Source organism: Coregonus clupeaformis, chromosome 35 (genome assembly GCF_020615455.1).
Source record: "Coregonus clupeaformis isolate EN_2021a chromosome 35, ASM2061545v1, whole genome shotgun sequence".
NCBI lineage: Eukaryota > Metazoa > Chordata > Actinopteri > Salmoniformes > Salmonidae > Coregonus > Coregonus clupeaformis.
The window spans coordinates 12,178,232-12,196,047 of record NC_059226.1 but is presented as its reverse complement, the minus strand read 5'-3'; the positions used below and the strand labels follow the sequence as shown (position 1 = coordinate 12,196,047).

Sequence of the window (17,816 nt, the reverse complement as noted above, 5' to 3'; positions counted from 1 at the left end):
AAATTGTTTAACTTGGTTCAAAATGTTTCAGGTAGCCTTCCATTAGCTTCCCACAATAAGTTGGGTGAATTTTGGCCCATTCCTCCTGACAGAGCTGGTGTAACTGAGTCAGGTTTGTAGGTCTCCTTTGCTCGCACACACCTTTTCAGTTCTGCCCACAAACTTTCTATAGGATTGAGGTCAGGGCTTTGTGATGGCCACTCCAATACTTTGACTTTGTTGTCCTTAAGCCATTTTGCCACAACTTTGGAAGTATGCTTGGGGTCATTGTCCATTTGGAAGACCCCATTTGCGACCAAGCTTTAACTTCCTGACTGATGTCTTGAGATGTTGCTTCAATATATCCACATAATTTTCCTTCCACATGATGCCATCTATTTTGTGAAGTGCACCAGTCCCTCCTGCAGCAAAGCACCCCCACAGCATGATGCTGCCACCCCCGTGCTTCACAGTTGGGATGGTGTTCTTCTGCGTTTTTTATGGTGGTTTTGGAGCAGTGGCTTCTTCCTTGCTGAGCAGCCTTTCAGGTTATGTCGATATAGGACTCGTTTTACTGTGGATATAGATACGTTGTACCCGTTTCCTCCAGCATCTTCACAAGGTCCTTTGCTGTTGTTCTGGGATTGATTTGCACTTTTCGCACCAAAGTACGTTCATCTCTAGGAGACAGAACGCGTCTCCTTCCTGAGCGGTATGACGGCTGCGTGGTCCCATGGTGTTCATACTTGCGTCCTATTGTTTGTACAGATGAACGTGGTACCTTCAGGCGTTTGGAAATTGCTCCCAAGGATGAACCAGACTTGTGGAGGTCTACAATTTCCTTTTTTTTCTTTTTTCCATGATGTCAAGCAAAGAGGCACTGAGTTTTCAAGGTAGGCCTTGAAATACATCCACAGGTACAACTCCAATTGACTCAAATTATGTCAATTAGCCTATCAGAAGCTTCTAAAGCCATCATATTCTGGAATTTTCCAAGCTGTTTAAAGGCACAGTCAACTTAGTGTATGTAAACTTCTGACCCACTGGAATTGTGATACAGTGAATTATAAGTGAAATAATCAGTCTGTAAACAATTGTTGGAAAAATTACTTGTGTCATGCACAAAGTAGATGTCCTAACCGACTTGCCAAAACATTAGTTTGTTAACAAGAAACTTGTGGAGTGGTTGAAAAACAAGTTAATGACTCAAGTGTATGTAAACTTCCAACTTCAACTGTATATATATTGTGACGTCACGAGAGGCTACACAGCTTTCAGCGGGATTGCTCAAGTAGTGCAAGGAGACAAGGTTCAAACAAAACAAGGAATTTATTATAGGTCTTGGGAAATTAACGAAAATATAACAAAATTCTGTTCTCTTGTGGCTCTTTAAGGGTTAACAGTTCAGGGATGTCTCTTCCACATCCAAAATCATAATTCTCACTCGCTCAGATAACTTTTCCCCAGCCTTACTGTAGTCCACGTTGCAGCTAGTGGCCAACCCAGCAAAAAGTCCTTCCAAATGTCTCTCACGTATTTCCACAGGTGCATATATCCAAAGGTGAGTATTTCCCAAAGGTAAGTATCTCCAAATCCTTATATTCCTCATGGAAGTGGACGTGCAGCACTCTTGTCCTCCAGAGAGCCCAGCTTGGAGACTGTGTCTCTTCACTTCCCAAACCTTCAGCTCATCAGCTCCTCATTTGTTTCAGCTGCGTGGGAAGATTGGCCATAGAGGGGTGGAGTTCCCGACCATACCAGCAGATGGAGCCATAGCTGTCTGGGTTTGCAGCCACCTCAGGGGGATGTAACGTCCCTCCAGGACACAGCCTCTCGTGACATCACAATATATATTTTATAATACCACTGAGAACTAACAATCAAATAAAAGCTAGAGTCAGGGAGAATATAAATTTTTTAAAAACGGGCATTCAGGGCACATGCCCATTGCTTTTGTTATAATGTTTGAGCAGAGTTACATACCCTAGCTCAAGACCAAAAATGCAGAAACGAAAAAGTAGAATAAAATCATTCCAATCCCGATTAAAATCCAACAGCTGTTTAGCATATTGAATGGCTGGCTTTAGGACCATGCTGAGCATCGCTCGGGGAGAAGCTGCCTGCCTGCACCACTTTATCTCACAAAAGAGCAGAGACAAAGATTGCTTTGCCAGTCAGCCGTTTAGGTAGTGCGCCGATTGCTTTGAATTTGATGTCGGCATTTGAACTTGGCATTTGAACTTGGCCTCGTAAGCCTCATGGCCAACTGTTTTATGGACCGGTTACTTTCACATTGATGTCGGCATAGGCTAGGGGTAAATTGAATTTGCCAAAATTAGCTATTAATTACTCGCGCCTATACATAAATATAAATAATTCAAAATAGTTACCCAGAGAGCATGATTTGGCCACAGAGGATCATTAGATTCTTTTAAAAATTAGCTGTGGATTGTTTTAAGATCGCAATTTGGGCAGCGTGCCAGGCAAATAGCCAACCAAATAGCTGATTGTTGAGTTGCAGCGGTGAGTGAAAAGCAGTTAAATAGGCCTATAGCAATATTTCTAAATACACTGCTCAAAAAAATAAAGGGAACACTAAAATAACACATCCTAGATCTGAATGAATGAAATAATCTTATTAAATACTTTTTTCTTTACATAGTTGAATGTGCTGACAACAAATTCACACAAAAATTATCAATGGAAATCAAATTTATCAACCCATGGAGGTCTGGATTTGGAGTCACCCTCAAAATTAAAGTGGAAAACCACACTACAGGCTGATCCAACTTTGATGTAATGTCCTTAAAACAAGTCAAAATGAGGCTCAGTAGTGTGTGTGGCCTTCACGTGCCTGTATGACCTCCCTACAACGCCTGGGCATGCTCCTGATGAGGTGGCGGATGGTCTCCTGAGGGATCTCCTCCCAGACCTGGACTAAAGCATCCGCCAACTCCTGGACAGTCTGTGGTGCAACGTGGCGTTGGTGGATGGAGCGAGACATGATGTCCCAGATGTGCTCAATTGGATTCAGGTCTGGGGAACGGGCGGTCCATAGCATCAATGCCTTCCTCTTGCAGGAACTGCTGACACACTCCAGCCACATGAGGTCTAGCATTGTCTTGCATTAGGAGGAACCCAGGGCCAACCACACCAGCATATGGTCTCACAAGGGGTCTGAGGATCTCATCTTGGTACCTAATGGCAGCCAGGCTACCTCTGGCGAGCACATGGAGGGCTGTGCGGCCCCCCAAAGAAATGCCACCCCACACAATGACTGACCCACCGCCAAACCGGTCATGCTGGAGGATGTTGTAGGCAGCAGAACGTTCTCCACGGCGTCTCCAGACTCTGTCACGTCTGTCACGTGCACAGTGTGAACCTGCTTTCATCTGTGAAGAGCACAGGGCGCCAGTGGCGAATTTGCCAATCTTGGTGTTCTCTGGCAAATGCCAAATGTCCTGCACGGTGTTGGGCTGTAAGCACAACCCCCACCTGTGGACGTCGGGCCCTCATACCACCCTCATGGAGTCTGTTTCTGACCGTTTGAGCAGACAAGCACATTTGTGGCCTGCTGGAGGTCATTTTGCAGGGCTCTGGCAGTGCTCCTCCTGCTCCTCCTTGCACAAAGGCGGAGGTAGCAGTCCTGCTGCTGGGTTGTTGCTCTCCTACGGCCTCCTCCACGTCTCCTGATGTACTGGCCTGTCTCCTGGTAGCGCCTCCATGCTCTGGACACTACGCTGACAGACACAGCAAACCTTCTTGCCACAGCTCGCATTGATGTGCCATCCTGGATGAGCTGCACTACCTGAGCCACTTGTGTGGGTTGTAGACTCCGTCTCATGCTACCACTAGAGTGAAAGCACCGCCAGCATTCAAAAGTGACCAAAACATCAGCCAGGAAGCATAGGAACTGAGAAGTGGTCTGTGGTCACCACCTGCAAAACCAGTCCTATATTGGGGGTGTCTTGCTAATTGCCTATAATTTCCACCTGTTGTCTATTCCATTTGCAAAACAGCATGTGAAATGTATTGTCATTCAGTGTTGCTTCCTAAGTGGACAGTTTGATTTCACAGAAGTGTGATTGACTTGGAGTTACATTGTGTTGTTTAAGTGTTCCCTTTATTTTTTTGAGCAGTGTACAATCGTAGGACTAAAATAGTTTAGAAAGTAAATGGCTATTGCTGAAAAGAAAAGACTAATCTGTCTATAGTTATCAAATTGTTCAACTCCCAATTGACCTATATTACTGGCACCAGCGGAGAGCCATATCCCCTGTGAGTGTGCACATATTCACTGTCTTTATCATTCAATCAGTACCACTATAACGTTTTTTTGGGGACAATAATGTCCTCCTTCAGGTTAGATGGATGTATTGTAAAATGTGTGTTTCTCCTTTTCGCAGGCCTAGATTAGATGGTTGCATTTAATACAAAGTCGTTTTTACTGATCTGTTTGTCAGTGTCAGCAGAGTAGGCTACTAACTTGTTGTATAAAGATAAAAATAAACTCATCTAGTACCGGGTCGGACCCCCCTTTGCCTCCAGAACAGCCTGAATTCTTTGGAGCATGGATGCTACAAGGTGTCAGAAACGTTCCACAGGGATGTTGATCCATGCTGACGCGACGGCTTAATGGAGTTGCTGCAGATTGGACGGCACATTCCATCTCATCCCAAAGATGCTCTATTGGGTTTGGTCAGCAACAATGTTCAGATACACTGTGGCATTCAATCGTAGCTAAATTGGCATCAAGTGACCTAACGTGTGACAGGAAAACATCATTCCTCACACCAGTACACCACCAGCCTGTACTGTTGACACCAGGCAGGATGGGTCCATGGACTCATGCTGCTTACGCCAAATCCTTACACTGCCATCAGCATGACCAGGCAATGTTTTTCCCGCACAACTGTTCAGTGTTGGTAATCGCGTGCCCACTGGAGCCGCTATTCTTGTTTTTAGCTGATAGAAGTGGAACCCAGTGTGGTCGTCTGCTGCAATAGTCCATCCGTGACAATGATTGACGTGTTCCGAGATGCCGTTCTGCGCCGTTATTTGTCTGTTTGTGGCCCGCCTGTTAGCTTGCACAATTCTTGCCATTCCCCTTTGACCTCTCTCATCAACTAGCCGTTTTCTCCAACAGGACTGTCGCTGACTGGATATTTGTTTGTTTGTCGCACCATTCTCGGTAAACCCTAGACACTATCGTGCATGAAAAGCCTGGTTGTTTCTGAGAAACTGTATCCGGCACACCTGGCACCGACGATCATACCACGCTCAAAGTCGCTTAGGTCACTCGTTTTACCCATTCGAACGTTCAATCGTACAGTAACTGAATGCCTCGATGCCTGTCTGCCTGTTTTATATAGCAAGCCATGGCCATGTGACTCACTATCTGTAGGAGCAATCCATTTGGTTGAACCTCATAAACTGGCCGGTGAGTGTGTTGCTTATGTTTCCAGTCATAGTGTATTAGAATTGCATGAAATGTGTTTATAAAATGCCACATTTTTCCCATGCAATGAAAGGAGTAGAACGGTCTCTGATTAGGCCTACTCAATCAATCAAATGTATTTATAAAGCCCTTTTTACATCAGCAGATGTCACAAAGTGCTATACAGAAACCCAGCCTAAAACCCCAAACAGCAAGCAATGCAGAATACTCTGTCCCTACGTGCTAAGGAAGGCATTGTTCAGAACTGTGTCTTGCTAACAGTGATTGAGTTAAATTAGTAGCCTAAATTATGACTATGCAATATACTCATCACATTAGGAATAGTAGCCTATATTACATTAGTCTGCAAATGCGATGATAGATGCATGTAATCTTTTATTATAAAGGTGCAATTTTATGGTAAAAAAATAGCTATGGATGTCAGCATTTGAAGTTTCACTGAACGTTTTACTGTTCCAAAAGTAAATGAGTCAATTTATTATATGTTTTAGTACCGGTTGACATTGTATATGCCGTTCCACAGACCTTTAAATCTTATATCGTGGTGATAACTAAATGTGTGGGGTCATTTTTGTTTGTTTTTGCTGTTCTCCAAATATCATTTTAGTTTTTTTTAACTGTGTAGAAATGCAGAAGGTGAGATTCAACTTCCCCACAACCCACTTTGCCATACCATTTAATTGTCATTTTATGTCAACAATCTACACAAAATACTCTGTCAAAGTGGAAGAAAAATTCGAACATTTGTGAGATAAAATAATAAAACAAAACACTAATATATCTTGATTAGATAAATATTCAACTCCCTGGGTCAAAACATGTTATAAATCACATTTGGCAGCGATTACAGCTGTGAGTCTTTCTGGGTAAATCTAAGAGTTTTCACACCTGGATTGCGCAACATTTGCCCATTATTCTTTTCAAAATTGTTCAAGCTTTGTCAAATTGGTTGTTGATCATTGCTAGACAACCATTTTCAGGTCTTTCCATAGATGATCAAGCAGATAAGTCAAAACTGTAACTCGGCCACTCAGGAACTTTCACGGTCTTCTTGGTAACAAATTCCAGTGTAGATTTGACCTTGTGTTTTAGGTTATTATCCTGCTGAAAGGTGAATTCATCTCCCAGTGACTGTTGGAAAGCAGATTGAACCAGGTTTTCCACTAGGAATTTGTCTGTGCTTAGTTCCATTCCGTTTCTTTTTTGTTCTGAAAAACTCTGCATAACAAGATGCAGCCACCACTATGCTTGAAATATTGTAGAATCGTACTCAGTAATGCGTTGTATTAGATTTTCCACAAACATAAAACTTTGTATTCAGGACAAAAAGTGAATTGCTTTGCCACATTTTTTGCAGTATTACTGTTGCGAACAGATGCATGTTTCGGAATATTTGTATTCTGAACAGGCTTCCTTCTTTCACTCTGTCAATTAGATTAATATTGTGGAGTAACTAATGTTGTTGATCCATCCTCAGTTTTCTCCTATCACAGCCATTAAACTAACTGTTTTAAAGTCACCATTGCCCTTATGGTGAAATCCCTGAGTGGTTTCCTTCCTCTGCGGCAACTGAGTTAGGAAGGACGTCTGTATCTTTGAAGTGACTGGGTGTATTTATACACCATCCAAAGTGTAATTAATAACTTCACCATGCTCAAAGGGATATTCAATGCCTGCTTTTTTTTTTTACCCATCTACCAATAGGTGCCCTTCTTTGCGAGGCATTGGAAAACCTCCCTGGTTTTTGTGGTTGAATCTGTTTGAAATGTACTGCTCGACTGAGGGACCTTACAGATAATTGTACGTGTGGGGTACAAAGATGAGGTAGTCATTCAAAAGTCATGTTAAACACTATTATTATTGCACACAGAGCGAGTCCATGCAACTTATTTTGTGACTTGTTAAACACATTTTTACTCCTGAACTTATTTAGGCTTGCCATAACAAATAGGTGTTGAATACTTAGACTGAAGACATTTAAGCATTTCATTTTTTATTAATTTGTAAAAATTCCACTTTGACATGATGGGGTACTTTCTGAAGGCACTGTAACTGGAAGCATGCTATTGATAGAACCAAAGGATTATGTATTAGCAAGGATCACATCAAGCAAGGAGCATTTGAAATACACTGCAAAAAATAAATAAAATCTAAGTGCCATGGGAACAGACTGAGGTGTCAACACTTGTTAATGATAGCCAGCAAGAACTCATCTTCCTCTTGGACAAACGTGTTCAGTCAGCACAGACTGAACCCAAGAAAAGGTCAACTAATCCAACTGGCATTTAAGGGGGATCTTACAAGAAGATTTCAGGGAGAATGATCTATTACTCAGGAAGTTCAACAGAGCATGAAGGAGGCTGCAACTCTTCTGATTGAAGAAAATGGCGCCGGAGGAGATGGCTGCCGTTTTACGGACCCCTAACCAATTGTGCGATTGTATGTGTTTTTTCGCGTTATTTGTAATTTATTCTGTACATAATGTTTCTGCCACCAAAAAGAGCTTCTGGATATAAGGACAGCGATTACTCACCCCGTACTGGACGAAGATTTTTTCTTCAACGAGTCGGACGCGAAGGATATTCTACAGACACCCGACAAGGCCCAAATTCCCGTCACTCGCATGAGAAAGAGACGGAGATATCGTGGACGTTGGTCGGGGTGCTTTGTAAGGATCCGACAGCGAGCGAGTAAGCCGATGCTGGCACTAAGACTGCACTCAATGAGCTGTATAAGGCCATAAGCAAACAGGAAAACGCACATCCAGAGGCAGTGCCCCTAGTGGCCGGGGACTTTAATGCATGGTAACTTAAATCCATTCTACCTAATTTCTACCAGCATGTTAAAAGTGCAACCAGAGGAAAAAAAAAAAAACTTTAGACCACCTTTACTCCACACACAGAGACGCGTACAAAGCTCTCCCTCGCCCTACATTCACAAGGCCGCAGGGCCAGACGGATTACCAGGACGTGTACTCCGAGCATGCGCTGACCAACTGGCAAGTGTCTTCACTGACATTTTCAACATGTCCCTGACTGAGTCTGTAATACCAACATGTTTCAAGCAGATCACCATAGTCCCGGTGCCCAAGTACACTAAGATAACCTGTCTAAATGACTACCGACCCGTAGCACTGACGTCTGTAGCCATGAAGTGCTTTGAAAGGCTGGTCATGGCTCACAAACACCATTATCCCAGAAACCCTAGACCCACTCCAATTTGCATATCGTCCCTACAGATCCACAGATGATGCAATCTCTATTGCACTCCACACTGCCCTTTCCCACCTGGACAAGAGAAACACCTACGTGAGAATGCTATTCATTGACTACAGCTCAGCGTTCAACACCATAGTGCCCTCAAAGCTCATCACTAAGCTAAGGACCCTGGGACTAAACACCTCCCTCTGCAACTGGATCCTGGACTTCCTGACGGGCCGCCCCCAGGTGGTAAGGGTAGGTAACAACACATATGCCACGCTGATTCTCAACATGGGGGCCCCTCAATGTGTGCTCAGTTCCCTCCTGTACTCCCTGTTCACCCATGACTGCATGGCCAGGCACGACTCCAACACTATCATTAAGTTTGCCGACGACACAACAGTGGCAGGCCTGATCACCGACAATGATGAGAGTCTATAGGGAGGAGGTCAGAGACCTGGCCGTGTGGTTCCAGGATAACAACCTCTCCCTCAACGTGAGCAAGACAAAGGAGATGATTGTGGACTACAGGAAAAAAAAAAAAAGAGGACTGAGCACGCCACCATTCTCATCGACAGGACTGTAGTGGAACAGGTTGAGAGCTTCAAGTTCCTTGGTGTCCACATCACCAACAAACTATCATGGTCCAAACACACCAAGACAGTCGTGAAGAGGGCCCGACAAAGCCTATTCCCCCTCAGGAGACTGAAAAGATTTGGCATGGGTCCTCAGATCCTCAAAAAGTTCTACAGCTGCACCATCGAGAGCATCCTGACTGGTTGCATCACTACCTGGTATGGCAACTGCTCGGCCTCCGACCGCAAGGCACTACAGAGGGTAGTGCATACGGCCCAGTACATCACTGGGGCCAAGCATCCTGCCATCCAGGACCTCTATACCAGGCGGTGTCAGAGGAAGGCCCTAGTCATAGACTGTTCTCTCTGCTACCGCACGGCAAGCGGTACCGGAGCACCAAGTCTAGGTTCAAAAGGCTTATTAACAGCTTCTACCCCCAAGACAAGACTCCTGAACAGCTAATCAAGGCTACCCAGACTATTTGCATTGTCTCCCCCACCCCCTCTTTTACGCTGCTGCTACTCTCTGTTTATTATCTATGTCACTTTAACTCTACCCACATGTACATATTACCTCAATTACCCTGTGCCACCGCACATTGACTCTGTACCGGTACCCCCTGTATATAGCCTCTCTACTGCTATTTTACTGCTGCTCTTTAATATTTTTTTAAAACAATTTATTCTTAAAACTGCATTGTTGGTTAAGGGCTTGTAAGTAAACATTTCACTGTACGGTCTACACCTGTTGTATTCGGCGCATGTGGCAAATACAATTTGATTTGGTAAGAAACGATCTAACTGGTTGTGTTTGTTCAAAATCTTGGTGGTCAGAGGCGTCATTTTCAGCAAAAACCTAGGGTATGGAATGGCAAAATGACTTCTTTAGCCAGCCTATGTTTTCATTGCCAAATCGGCCTTGCTTAGTGTGGTCAAAAGCATTCAACGATCTCGGCATTTGAACTTATGTTTATTGTTGTATAGCGTGATATAAGCAGAATTAAATATAATTCCAATGCAAGAACCCACATGACGCCCCTGGGTATAGCTACATGTTTCATCATGCTACTGCTTCTTGGTAGCGCATTGCTTTTCGTGATTGTAAATGAGAAATGTACGTACTGGAAATGTGTTAATGGTAGGCCAGCAATGCTTAATTGATTATGTGGGTGGGTCGAATTTGATGAACTCATGAGCTGCATAATTTTCCATGTTTGAAGTGGGCCTATAGGCCTATTGATAAGACCGCTGTGCATGGCTGCATCTCACTTTAGTAGGCTATGTTTTGGTAAATTCCATTTGCCTTTTGTTTACTGCGTTTGTTTACTGTTAATGTAAGTAGCATAAATAGCCTATAGTAGGCCTACCACTGTTTTGTTCTGTTCGCATTCATTCGTTCGCATTCGCAGTTGTGTCGGTATTCTAAGCCAATGGTCTCGGAGTTTCAGCATTTTAACTTTATGTTTGTGGTATAGCATGAAATTAGCAGAATTTAATATAATTCCAATTCCCCCAAAATTGTGCCCCCTAACCGATTTCAACTGCCCCTTTGTCACTTTATCCTGACGCCGGGTCTGTCTGCTTGGCTTGGTAAGTAACATCAACCAAATTGACGATTTCTACCCTCTTTGCATCAAATATGTATTCTGCTAAAACAAGTTAATAGAAAAAACGTTCATGGTGACAGCACTTCAAACAGCGGCCCAAAAAAGTAAAGACCCCCAAGCTTTTGCACCTCCACTTTCAGACAAAGTCAGGCACCCATGATGGTTGTCACTAGTTACCACAGCCACAAAGTCATAAACCCTGCCTACTTCTACAATTTCTCTTCTTAAAATTTGATTTTAAAAACGTTAACCTTAATCACACTGCTAACCTTATGCCTAACCCTAAATCCTATGCAAAAAGCTAACCCCCCCAAAAAAATATTGACTTCGCGGCTGTGGTGACGGGGACTTGCTCTATGCTGGCTAATTAAGTTAAAGGGATACTTCATATTTATGTCTCTGCATCCAGTAAAAAGGAAGTTGCTAACTAGTGTTAGCGAAATTGCTTACTAGCATTAGCGCAATTACTGGAAGTCTATGGTATCTACTAGCATGCAGTCATTGCGCTAGTTAGCAATTGCGCGAACGCTGGTTAGCAACTTCCTTCAAACTGCACCCAGAGACATAAAAATGGTATCCACGAGTTCATCTGACTCTGGGGAAGTAGATACATGGCTTCATTGCCAAAATCCCGAAGAATCCCTTTAACATTAGGTTAGTGAACAATGTCAATGCGTTTTATAGAGAAAGCCATACTGCTTTAGCCATGGTACATTCTACTCAATTTTGGTTGACTAACATAAGAGCAGCCTAGTTTAATTTCTAAACTTTCGCCATCCGTGCCAAGTGGTGCCAACGTGCATGAACACTGGGAGCTGCTCCGCTTGGTGAACCGCCAGTGTTTCACCTCCCAATTTCCCATTGTAATGAATGGTTGAAGTTGCTCACCTGTCAGTAGTCCCAGCACCGTGGGGACCTGCTCCAGCAACAGTTTGCGCAGCTCGTCTTTCCGTGCCACGCTCAAATCCTCCCGCGGGCACGCCAGCTCCTCGGACGTGGTCTTGAGCAAAACCAGCCCCAGAGAAGCCATGGTAGGAGACTGGATCAGCTGCAGTAACACACACAGAACACACACATACTAGGTCCAAAAGGCTTCTTAACAGCTTCTACCCCCAAGTCATAAGACTCCTGAACAGCTAATGAAATGGCTACCCAGACTATTTGCATTGTCGTCCCCCCCCCCCCTCTTTTACGCTGCTGCTACTCTCTGTTTATTATCTATGCATAGTCACTTTAATTCTACCTACATGTACACTACCAGTCAAAAGTTTGGACACTTACTCATTCAAGGGTTTTTATTTTTACATTGTAGAATAATAGTGAAGACATCAAAACTATGAAATAACACATATGGAATCATGTAGTAACCAAAAAAGTGTTAAACAAATAAAAATGTATTTTATATTTGAAATTCATCAAATTAGCCACCCTTTGCCTTGATGACAGCTTTGCACACTCTTGGCATTCTCTCAACCAGCCTCAGAAATTGCAGCCCAAATAAATGCTTCACAGAGTTCATGTCACAGACACATCTCAACATCAACTGTTCAGAGGGGACTGTGTGAATCAGGCCTTCATGGTTGAATTGCTGCAAAGAAACCACTACTAAAGGACACCAATAAGAAGAAGAGACCTGCTTGGGCCAAGAAACACGAGCAATGGACATTAGACCGGTGAGAATGTGTCCTTTGGTCTTTAGTCCAAATTTGATATTTTTGGTTCCAACTGCCGTGTCTTTGTGAGATGCGGTGTGGGAGAACGGATGATCTCCGCATGTGTATTTCCCACGTAAAGCATGGAGGAGGAGGTGTTATGGTGTGGGGGTGTTTTGCTTGTGACACAGTCTATGATTTATTTGGAATTCAAGGCACACTTAACCAGCATGGCTACCACAGCATTCTGCAGTGATACGCCATCCCATCTGGTTTAGGCTTAGTGGGACTATCATTTGTTTTTCAACAGGACAATGACCCAACACACCTCCAGGCTGTGTAAGCGCTATTTTACAAATAAGGAGGGTGAAGGAGTGCTGCATCAGATGACCTGGCCTCCACAATCCCCCGACCTCAACCCAATTGAGATGGTTTGGGATGAGTCGGACGGCAGAGTGAAGGAAAAGCAGCCAACAAGTGCTAAGCATATGTGGAAACTCCTTCAAGACTGTTGGAAAAGCATTCCAAGTGAAGCTGGTTGAGAGAATGCCAAGAGTGTGCAAAGCTATCAAGGCAAAGGGTGGCTACTTGAAGAATCTCAAATATAAAATATTTTGATTTGTTTAACACTTTTTGATTACTACATGATTCCATATGTGTTATTTCATAGTTTTGATTTCTTCACTATTATTCTACAATGTAGAAAATAGTAAAAATAAAGGAAAACCCTTGAATGAGTATGTGTGTCCAAACTTTTGAATGGTACTGTACATACTACCTCAATTACCTAGACTAACCTGTGCCCCCGCACATTGACTCTGTACCGGTACCTCCTGTATATAACCTCCCTACTGTTATTTTACTGCTGCTCTTTAATTATTTGTTATTAGTTATTTTTTACTTATCTATTTTTTACTTAACACTTATTTTTCTTAAAACTGCATTGTTGGTTAAGGGCTTGTAAGTAAGCATTTCACTGTAAGGTTGTATTCAGCGCATGTGGCAAATACAATTTTATTTAATTTGATTTTGTGTAAGTTCATTTATTGTGTTACTGTTAGTATGGTCTAAATTCTACTTATGTTTAGCATGTATTCGCTAAAACATCCAATAAATATACTTATTGAAAAGCAATATACTGTACATTAGGGCAATATTTTTCCCATGTCATACATTTTAACACAAAGCAGACCAAACTCTATGGTCATTTAAAAACCTGTTGTATGTGAAATATTGTGTGCTATAGCTTGGAAAACAAAGAAATATGACGCTGGATGACAACATAATGATGTTTGTTTCCAACATTAGGGCTGTTTCTCTAAAGAAGTTAAATCCGCTTTGTGTATTGTTTCCTTGTCGCGATACTGGTGTATATATATATATATATATATATATATATATATATATATATATATATATATATATATATATATATATATATATATATACACTGAATATATAGGACTATACATACAGTGGTGAGAAAGTTTCTGAATCCTTTAGCATTTTCTGTATTTCTGCATAAATTGTACCTATTATTTGAACCTCTATATTAATGAGCTCAATAAAAGTGTATTAATGTAGTCACGAGTTTAGTATTTGGTCCCATATTCCTTGCATGGAATGATTCCATCACGCTTGTAACTCTACAAACTCATTGTATACATTTGCAGTTTTTTTGTGTCGTACTTTGGGTTATGTTTTGCCCAACCAGAACTGAATTGTGCATAATGCAATTTTGGAGTCAATTTTATTGTAAGTAAGAATAGAAGATGTTTCTGAACATTAAACCTGATAATGCCATAATTAAGAAAAAACATGAATGAATCATGAATAATGATGAGTGATAAGGTTAGAGGCTACAACAAAACATGCTTGTTTTGAAGATCCGATAACATCTTAGGTCAAATTTATGCAGAAATACAGAAAACGCTAAAGTGTTCACAAACTTTCTCAGCACTGTACTGAAACTGTATGTATAGGACTGGATGATGACATGGGGATTATAACTTATAATAAAGGCTTCCAATGGCCAATGGAAATGTAAGGCCCAGAGCAGTCAAAATTATGTTTTTCCTGTGTTTTATATAATATTGTACAACAGCTGATGAAACTAACACTCTAAATGTGTGAGAAAAATATATATAATTGTTATTTCCTGATAGTTGCTGTTTAAAAATACAATCTTCATAGGACCTTCTAATCAGCAGGCTTTGCATGGGTGGAGTTTCGGCTTGCCTGGTGACATCACCAGAATTAGCTAATAGACCAATAACAAAGAGCGTTCCGAACTAGGGCTGAGGCGGTCACGAAATTTAGTCAGCCGGTGATTGTCAAGCAAATAACTGTTGGTCTCACAGTAATTGACCGTTAATTAACAAACACATTTAGCATCTCCTGGCTTCCACACATAGCCTACAAACCCGTGATGCAGACCTTTGGAACATCTACATTTTAAAGTATAATAAATCCATTTAATATAGCCTACACCTTCACAACAAATCCATTATTTATTTTAGACAGGTTTAAAGAAGCATAATTTTAAGAAAATGTAGTCTATTTCAGAACAGAATAGCTACTCTGAGTTGTCCTTATGTTAGGTCCTGATCTGGCTATGCCAAATGGCTGTGGGCTACACTAGCTAATTTAGCAGAAGATTTGCTTAGAATTCCGTGGCATTATTTTATATTATTTTATAGTATGACGAATACAACTGAACAAAGCTGAATAAAATAGAAAATATATTTTTTCCAAATGATTTGAGGGACTGCGCACATGCAGCTATTCTATGTTGAGTGGTTAACAAAGAAATAGGTACTCCTATATGCTTAATTTAGAGTTATTAATGTAACTACAAACGTTTGACTATATTTTTCGATTTTTAATACATTGTAAGGCTGCATGATGTGACTAATGATGATTTGAAAAAAGTTGCTTGAAAGGCATGAGCTCTGCTTAGATTTCTTGCGCAGACTGTACACACTTCATCAATCTCTCATTCCCAATTTGACAAGCACTTGATAATGCCTCGATTTTCACGGCGGCATCCCCTTTGTGTGGTCGTAATGCGCCCTAAAAAAATCCATGCCTTTTGCGGCCAGTGGTCGTTGTGCCCCTCGCTCCGAAGAACCTCTCATCCACATGGCTCTCCGTCATGTGATCTGGTCTTTCTCATAGGCTACAAGTGAAGACCGACACATCGGGGACGCAACTGCGCGCGTCCTTATCCAATTCCGAGGTGCATATTGAAGATATCGGAAGAACTGTCCACATTTACTTTTCGTCAGCCAACCAGATGAGTAGGCCTAACGAACAGCAAAAGCACTAGCCTATGTCAATCTACTATCCCCCATTGTACAAAAGTTGACCTATTCTATTCTGTGCGAGAAATAAATATTCCAAACATAGTCTGGGACAGTTGTGGGATGCGATAGATCCCAAATTAATACAAATAACATTTTTTACGCAATGTGGCTGACGCAACAGATCAGAACAATTAGCTTAAAATGTTGATAAACTATTAGGCTATTTCTTCACATTATAAGCGCAGCAATGCGCACATGGCAGTAGGCTATAAGCGTGAATGTTCCATTAGCAGGAAAACACCATTATCAAAAGTGACTGCAAATGCGATTATGCATGTAATGCTTTTATTATAAAAGGTGCATTTTCATGGTGAAAATTACCTTTCCCAAACTTGAAACTCACGCGCTGCTTATGTATGCCTGTTAGGCTCTACACCCCTTGTAAAGCGGATTAATGTGCTTAAATTTTAAGAACTTATTTGGCCACCTCAGTTGTGATACAAACCTTATTAAAACAGAGAATTATGGTCTAGGCTAAATTAGGTGTGCGACTATGATTTGAAAAAGTCGCAAAAAAAAGGCTTTGTTTCTTGCCTTATTCTGGGCATCATTCACAAGTGATGATATATAATTCACAAGTGATAGGCTAATATTGTCACCCATCAGACTATTCTTGATTTAATCTTGTCTTTACACATACTAAATAATATATGTGTGACATTTGTTTTGATTTAGAATGGACCATTATCATGCACCTGTCTCGAAAAAGGGGCAACGGGAAAACAAATACATGTCATCTATGCACTTATATAGAGAATGGAGGACGCTTTTCCCGTGGTTCATTTTCATGCCAGCCAGGTAGGCTATACTTTTGTTGTAAAGATAAGCAATGTGCTAAATATCAGGAAAGTTGAGAAATAAATATAGTAGACCTAGCCTATAATAATAATATGCCATTTAGCAGACGCTTTTATCCAAAGCGACTTACAGTCATGCGTGCATAAATTTTTTTGTGTATGGGTGGTCCCGGGGATCGAACCCACTACCTTGGCGTTACAAGCGCCATGCTCTACCAGTTGAGCTACAGAGGACCATAGAAAGCTGATGGGATCCTCCTCTTTTTAATAGAGGCCATCACTCTGTTTTCTTGCACAATTGCATAGCCTATAGAAATGTTGCGCAACATGACCTCATGGGCTCTCATGAAGTGTGATTAGTTTTCGATTACATTTGCATTGATGTCAGAGTGATTAGATGGACAATAGAGTGCTGAGTACCAGGCAGTTAGCAAGTTTGGTAGGCTACTAATGACCATCAGCAGCATCAGAGCTTGGAGAAGCCTAATTACCATGACTAAACGGTCACGTGGAATTTGACTGCCTTCATGACTCGTGACCGCCGGTGTGGCGGTAAAACGGCCACCGCAACAGCCCTATTCCGAACCTCTCTGCCAACTAGAGCTAGTTTTCAAGTTTCCCCTCCCCACTCAGACCACTCCCAGACAGTCTTAGCAAAATTCTTGCTTGAGAAATGGATTTGTTTATTTTTGACCATTTTAATGGAAAACTATTACAGTAAGGTAATTAACTGTTACCCAGAAAATATTTTTATATTGATATAAAAACAGCTGCATTGGGCCTTTAACCTTTTGCCTGTCAAGCAAATTAATTAAATTGTGGATTGCAGCCAAGTGCTCTCCATGCACAATTTGCCAGATGCTAAAACAGTTGAGATACAGATATAGCGATGAAATATCCTTTTAAAATGCTAGCAGGGTGACCATATGAAGACTATTGTATCAAATGACAGGCCTATGTCACTTTACTTCGCTTCTGTTGTATGGCTTTGTCAGTACTGTTTTTTTCATTTTTATATATTTATTGTAATGTTGTTTGGGCTTGACTTTATTTAGGATATAAATAAAAGGCTATAAAAGGCGTACAAACCTAAATAATAAATCAATCTATCAAGTGCTACTTGATATGCAACAACATTCTGATGAAGGCCATTGATGGCCTAAATATTTATATTTATATATAT

At 41.6% G+C, this 17,816-nt stretch overlaps 1 protein-coding gene across 2 annotated transcripts in view; it reads right to left on the bottom strand.

Annotated features, from left to right (window-relative positions):
* The window catches only part of xpo6 (exportin 6), a 73,241-nt gene that overhangs the window by 45,526 nt on the left and 9,899 nt on the right, over positions 1 to 17,816 (bottom strand). For both annotated transcript variants that reach the window (XM_041862472.1, XM_041862473.1), the window contains one exon: positions 11,708 to 11,867. In XM_041862472.1, coding sequence (XP_041718406.1) covers positions 11,708 to 11,867 — 160 coding nt within the window. The remainder of the gene's footprint in view (positions 1 to 11,707; positions 11,868 to 17,816) is intronic.